General features: G+C 53.2%; 1 protein-coding gene across 1 annotated transcript; it reads right to left on the bottom strand.

The window, feature by feature from the left end:
• Positions 1-3,506: 3,506 nt before the first annotated feature.
• LOC119094169 (uncharacterized) lies at positions 3,507-4,666 on the bottom strand. Its single transcript, XM_037217244.1, has 2 exons — positions 4,628-4,666; positions 3,507-4,208 (listed from the first exon to the last, which is right to left on the bottom strand). Exon 2 carries the CDS (start codon positions 4,032-4,034, stop codon positions 3,507-3,509), a length of 528 nt encoding a protein of 175 aa, XP_037073139.1. The 5' UTR covers positions 4,035-4,208; positions 4,628-4,666.
• Positions 4,667-7,251: the final 2,585 nt, after the last annotated feature.

Genomic DNA, 7,251 nt, shown 5'->3' with positions numbered 1-7,251 from the left:
CGGTTAGTGGGTCTGTTGCCGGTTGCTTGCTCATATTTAGCATTTATGCCTATTTGCAAGTCTCTGAAACAAGTGCAGACGGCCGTAAAGGAACTGGCTCTACGGACTTTGTCAAGATGCACACGAAGAAGGCTTCGGCACCTCTTTATTCATATAGTAAGCTTCTTTCCGCGGGACGTTCACTATTTGTGCTGCGGTGTTGTTTGTGAATATCTGAGCACAGCTTGTCGGCCATACGAGAGGTCCGTGTCACTAGTAAATACCGATATTTCTGGGCGGCGTTGCAGAAATAGCACCACGACACTGAGTGAGCAGGAGCGGTCGTGGCTGAGGGGCTGATATTTGGGATCACAATTTGTTTATTTAAGGATATGAATCCGATATTTTAGTTCAATGAAGTTCTGGGGAGAGCTCACTACATAGCTACAGAGCTTTCGAGCTTCTTTGATACCCTTTGTCGGCATGTGGAACTTGTGCAGGAGGGGGATGTCAAGGCTACGACCAGTACAGCCAAAGGCCGATGAAATTTGTACAGGAGAGGAATGTCAAGGTTACGACCAGTACAGCCAAAGATTGATGACATTTGTACAGGAGAGGAATGTCAAGGCTACGACCGGTATAGCCAAAGGCTGATGAAATTTGTACAGGAGAGGAATGTCAAGGCTACGACCAGTACAGCCAAAGCCTGAACCGGTGCGGCGATATAACAGACACAGAAGACATAACAAAGGCACGCAAACATCACCAAAGAAACACTTCCGTGGGCTCAAACGCATACCAGAGGAGATCGCAGTTTGGACGGATCAGTTACACCAGCTAAAACAGCGGCTAATGTTTGGACGGACACAGTTTGGACATATTATGAGCGACCACTAGGCCGTTCCTGAAGGCGGGTGCTGGAGTTCCGGTTCAGGGATGCTCCGTGTGGTGAGATGACAATCATTTGCTGACAGCGACGGTTCGGATGTGGACCGATTCCAGCAGAGGGTGGGAGTGGGGGCTAGGTGCTCGGGCCCAGACCTCTGTGTGGTCGAAGGCCAGCAGGCAGCCCCGGAGACTGCTGTGGACAGACACCGCTGAAGGCCAACGACAGAAACCGACGGCGCCACTGGCTGTGCCCAGCCGGCTGGATTATCAAACATCGCTGGAGGGTTTGACAGAAGTCCACAGCGCCACTGGCTGCGCCCAGCCGGCTGGATTATCAGACAGACATCGCTGGAGAGCTTGCCAGAAGTCCACAGCGCCACTGGCTGCGCCCAGCCGGCTGGGTTATCAGACAGACATCGCTGGAGAGCTTGCCAGAAGTCCACAGCGCCACTGGCTGCGCCCAGCCGGCTGGATTATCAGACAGACATCGCTGAAGAGCTTGCCAGAAGTCCACGGCGCCACTGGCTGCGCCCAGCCGGCTGGATTATCAGACAGACATCGCTGGAGGGCTTGCCAGAAGTCCACAGCGCCACTGGCTGCGCCCAGCCGGCTGGATTATCAGACAGACATCGCTAAAGGGCTTGCCAGAAGTCCACGGCGCCACTGGCTGCGTCCAGCCGGCCGGATTATCAGACAGACATCGCTGGAGGGCTTGCCAGAAGTCCACGGCGCCACTGGCTGCGTCCAGCCGGCTGGATTATCAGACAGACATCGCTGGAGGGCTTGCCAGAAGTCCACGGCGCCACTGGCTGCGCCCAGCCGGCTGGATTATCAGACAGACATCGCTGGAGGGCTTGCCAGAAGTCCACGGCACCACTGGCTGCGCCCAGCCGGCTCGATTATCAGACATCGCTGGAGGGCTTGCCAGAAGTCCACGGCGCCACTGGCTGCGCCCAGCCGGCTGGATTATCAGACAGACATCGCTGAAGGGCTTGCCAGAAGTCCACGGCACCACTGGCTGCGTCCAGCCGGCTCGATTATCAGACATCGCTGGAGGATCCACGGTCACCACTGGCTGCGTCCAGCTGGCTGGATTAACAGACAGACATCGCTGAAGGGTTTGACAGAAGTCCACGGCGCCACTGGCTGCAACCAGCCGGCTGGATTATCAGAGTGGAGGCGGCGCGGCATATTTGTAGTCCGCAGTGCGAGGTACGCACCAAGAAAACGGCAGTCAGTTACCTATTTGATGTTAATATGTATATATATATATATATATATATATATATATATGTATATATGTATGTATGTATGTATACATATATTGCGAAGAATGCCGCCACCGTGCAAAGCTGTTTGATTAGGCTTCTTGATGCCGCCCGCTAGAGTTGCGTGTGGGGGGTCCAGACACGACGTGGTCTGCGACAATGCTGTTAAGCGAGGCGCATGCCAAATAAGTCTCAACATCAACTCACCAAACTTGTGTACCTTGCGCGACTGGGCCCAACCTAGCTGGTGGCGTTTTCGAAGGTGAGAATCATATCGAAGTGACCATGGCAGATGTAACAAGTGTAGCAGGTGGAACCAACCGCAAAGCTGAGGCGAATACACCGACTGCGATCCATCGACTGACATCGCAGCTGTCCCACCCGCAGGCGCGCCAGTAACCGGCCAGAGACCGTCACTGAGACCGATCTCGAATACGGCACACTGTGGCTTCGACCCAGAGGGCATGGACTGAACCATAAAAAGCACACAATCACTTCTAGGACTGCTTATGTTGACCGATACTCACCAGACATATTGCTGTATATTACTCACCACTCTGGTCACGACTGCCGCTGTGAGTACCTCCAAATAAGACGGTTTCGTCAGTTGAAATGATAAAGCCAGGCCAAATTCGTGACATGCGTCCCCGGACACCTAAGCGCCTCTGCCGACCAGTCTTATGAAACTGTAAAACTTCATGCACTTACAAATATAATGTATGAAATTAATCGAATGAAATGGACTACTATCTCAGCCGATCAGCATGACGCCGTGTCAGTTTGCAAACATCATCCGTATCGATCACAAAGGCGACGAGCTGCATTCAGCTGCGTTTTGGTATCATCTACGTAGTAAGTACCACGCCACATAAGACATCTGACAGGCTTAGGCTTTTGGGCTCAGCAGTTTTGCATCTGGTGCGTCGGGCTGCGTTCAAACGTGGAATTCACACAAGTTTGTTTGCGCTCATCCCGGCTACCATTTATTCTGCGCCACCACAGGTCTCCGTTAAGGACAGTGTTCGCGGATTTACGCCAGTTGTCTCTCAGCTACGGCTGTTGCGGCGCCTCTGTCAGTATGTCGCCGCGTCAGCTCTGCACAGCGGGTGGTTGGCCACCGGGCGGCGGGTCCGGTCGGCTGGGCGGCGGGTCCGGTCGGCCGGGCGATGGCTGGTCGGCCGGGCAGCGGGTCCGGTCGGCTGGGCGGCGGGCCCGATCGGCCGGGCGATGGCTGGTCGGCCGGGCGGCGGGTCCGGTCGGCCGGGCGATGGCTGGTCGGCCGGGCGGCGGGTCCGGTCGGCTGGGCGGCGGGCCCGATCGGCCGGACGATGGCTGGTCGGCCGGGCGGCGGGTCCGGTCGGCCGCCAAGGCTCACACCTTGATCACCAGCTCGGTGGGCGCTCGATGCACCACCATCCGGACAGTGCTGGGCAGCCGGGCCACGGCACGCGCATCCCGCCGGCTATGCAGCGTGTGCAGCTCGCGCAACTCGCGCCGCACCAGCTGCGCAGCTGCTGCCGTCAGCTGGTGGGCCGGCGCGTCGGCTGGAAGCCGCATGCAGCGTCGCAACAGCTCGCCTTTGACACACACCAGGAACTGGAGCAGCGGCGCCGGCTGGGGCGGTGCGGCGGCAAACGTGACGCAGCGGCGCACCACGTCAACCGAGCGGTTGACACCCATAGCGTCCAGCAGCGCCTGCCAGCCGGCCGGCAGCGGCTGCCCGTCCGGGCCGGCCAGTCGCTCGCCCTTCAGCACGCAGAGCGCAAACTCTGCCGACGGCGCCTCCTCGTTCAGGCCGACGAGCACAGAGAAGGTGCGCTCGACGAAGTCAGCACTGAGCCGGCGTCCAGCTGTCAGCCGGGCGACGCAGCTCTCGAAGCTGTCCGCCGCACGCTCCATCGTGCGCTGGAAGGCGTGCTCGAAGCCAGAAAAGCAGCTGCTGAAGAGCAGGGTGGTGCCCACACGGTCCAGGTTGACGAAGGTGGAAAAGGTGTTGCGCGGGCACGGCGGCCCTGCGCTGCCCGCCAGCGCCACGGCCAGACTGCCGCACAGCAGGACCAGCCGGAGCGCCGCCTGGAAAGATTGCAGACTGTGTGGCCAGGCTGCACCCTCCACCTAGCGGCTGCTGTACGCGCGTGGCGCGTATGACTTCGAAGAACATCAGAGAACAGAACCTATTCCCCACTCAAGAGAACGATACGGAAAGAGGGCTTTGTCCCGCATAGCGTTCATTTGTTTCCTTTCGAGTGGCGCAATTTACTTGAGCGCTGCTCATGGAGAGCTGTGGCCACCTGTTTGCTTCATATGGTCCCATGTAAGCTACTAGAACCTGGGCTTCTATGGTGTGATGTCGACTGAGAACAACACTCACTTCAGAACAATGATGAAAAATTGGTTGATAACAGGTTACATGAAGAAGATGATGAAAGAAAATTTGCGGATTGCATTATTGAGGAGAGACTTCCACATTTTAGGTCTAACTTTTGCGTTACCTTAAATAAAACACGTGATTCAGCAGAATGGGAGGAGTCGCGAACTCTCCTTGAAGCACTCAGATGCTTTATTGAAAATTGCTAATTTTGCGGATTCCTTCTGTGATAATTATGGATGAAGGCTATCGAAAGCACTTTTGCTCGGCAAAATTCACTTCGGTTCCATTCACCTGCGAGCGAAATATTCCTTCTGTAGATTTTGTAACCATAGCGATATTGAAACAAACCATGCGAGATAATAGCTGTTTTGGTGATAGCTTTATGCACTGAAAAATCTCTTTTCAATTTTTTTTTGTTTCTATGAAGCTTTAATATATACTTAACACTGACAAGAACAACATTGTTCTCATGCAACTCCATTAACATTCGGTAGTTAAACCACGTGTATCGTACAAAGAATGAGTTTGTTTACATTAAACGAGAAAAACGTTAAAGACATTTCTTCAGTCCATGCCTTCATTTCACCCAAATTCTAGCGCTAAACTTATTCTAAAGCTAAAGCCTTAACAATCAGCAATGTGAATGGGTCGAGAGCGTTGGATACCGACTGCGCCATCAATGCTTATATCGGTGCTGAGTGGAGCCAAGCAGGCTTTGAGGACCGTGTCATTCTAGAATCATTCATATTGGATCATGTGAAGGTGTGTAATGTAAGTGTTATATACATATGAATAGGGGCGCTCCAACGATATGGGTGTTCATGTTGTCGCGTCTGCGTCTGAGATACCATCGAATGTTTTTAGTGAAAGTGAAAAAGCTTCGGTAGGAAGCGATCTGGCGTCATACCTGTCCATAAAAGCATAATCTTACTTATAGCTTGCTGACCGCAATTTTATCAATTTATTCATCTTAACAAATATTTTTTAAAAATTTCTGCAAAACTTTATGGCCGAAAATCTCTGATAAAAGTTGCATGGTTAAAAAACAAACACTGAAGAGTTATTAAATAATTATTTATTCATCATTTGCCAAAACAGCTATTTTCATGAGCATTACGTTTTCAGTAAGTTGCAAGCCTGCGAGAGCCCCATCAGGTCAGGCTTCAGCGCATGGGACTGATTCCGTATCGCCAGCAGTACCAACGTACACACAAAGCATTGCGGCAAAGTGGCTAAGGCCTTCCAAACTTCTGGTCTTTGAATGAGTGCTGGCTAACACAATTATAGTGGCAGATATACTTTAAAGTGCAAACCTGCTTCTTATGCTTGAGATTTTATCTAACTTGATTTCACATCTGTATTTTGGCCGTCCCAGGTGTACTTTTTGGTGTCATATGCAATGATAATTATCCCTGTGGATTCACTGGCGAGCGTTTCTGACTGCAAGCCCTCCTTCTACCATGTGGTGTTTGTGAGCCACAACATGTCATCAGTGCACGGGCAGTAAGAGAACGGCCAGGAAATGACCAACATAAAGCAAAGGAACGCTGGCGTTCTGTAGTAATTTTAACGCATGCAGGTTGCTGTATTCTTTTCCCCGACAGTGGCAGTGCGGAGGTCTAATATAATGCGAAAGTCGGAAAAGCTGCGACGAAAACATTCCTCACGAATGCAGGCGTATATACGCTTTACATTGTAACGCGCACCGTTTCGACCTACCATGCAAGAAGAGTACAGAGGTGCTGGGTGAGCTAGCTGCCTGCGCGGCCTCGACAGCAGGTTTGGCATCACAGGCGAAAAACACGGGCGACGGCGTAATTGAGCTGCGTGATGGAAGGGTTTCAGCCGACGCAAACAGTGCGACACCCCGGCCTGCATGGCTCAATTTCACGCTGTACAGGCCTGACCTGACGCCGCTCTGCTCAGCAGGCTGCTCCATTCCTTGACACAGCGCTATCGAGCAATGGTGACAACAAGGCAAGATGGGCGATAAAAAGCCCGCGACGTGCGTCCTTCGAACCTAGTCTAAGGAGTGATGCGCCTCCGAGGTCCCCACGCGCAAAAGCAGCCTTTCTCAGTTCGGTGGCCGGGTGAGATGCCCATCCAGCCTATCCCGGGAGGGGCGTGCATGCTTGTGTTTATGCATTCGCCACGCCAATGTTATGTGCAAGCAGACTTGTGCCGATCCGAAGGGTTGATCCGGAAGTACAGAGGGTCCCATGGTAGTGGCCTCCCGGGACCGGATCCCGGCTCCAGGCGCGCGTCTGTCCGCAAGTGATCCGCGAAAGAAAGCCAGTACAGAGGGTTCCATGCTAATGGCCTCCCGGGACCGGATCTCGGCTCCAGACACACGTCTGTGTGCAGGTGATCCGCAAAGAAAGCCAGTACAGACAACCTTCTGCGTCTGGCGTCGACGCCGTAAATACCGCTAGGTGTCACATTCATACCATCACTTTAAGGATACTCAAGGCAATCGCTGGTTTCTGCGCCCGCGCTTCGCACACAATAACAATATGTACAACAATAACAACAGTAATGCGCAGTATAGATAGGTCTCCTTATCACACAGAATACGCAACATAGGCCTACCTCTTTGTCAAGTCCAGAATCGGCCTGAGGACCAAAAGCGTTGCGTTCACGACCTGAAACGGTGTTTACATGAAGTGCAATACATTGAGGCAATGCGATGTATAATCCATCGAGAAGCCGTGCTTGCTTACGCGAACGGTGCCTTGCCACGGGCAG

This window comes from Pollicipes pollicipes, unplaced genomic scaffold, assembly GCF_011947565.3.
Source record: "Pollicipes pollicipes isolate AB1234 unplaced genomic scaffold, Ppol_2.1 Scaffold_4002;HRSCAF=4701_pilon_pilon_pilon, whole genome shotgun sequence".
In the NCBI taxonomy this organism is placed as follows: domain Eukaryota; kingdom Metazoa; phylum Arthropoda; class Thecostraca; order Pollicipedomorpha; family Pollicipedidae; genus Pollicipes; species Pollicipes pollicipes.
The sequence above is the reverse complement of the archived record's forward strand: the minus strand, read 5'-3'. Positions and strand labels throughout refer to the sequence as shown.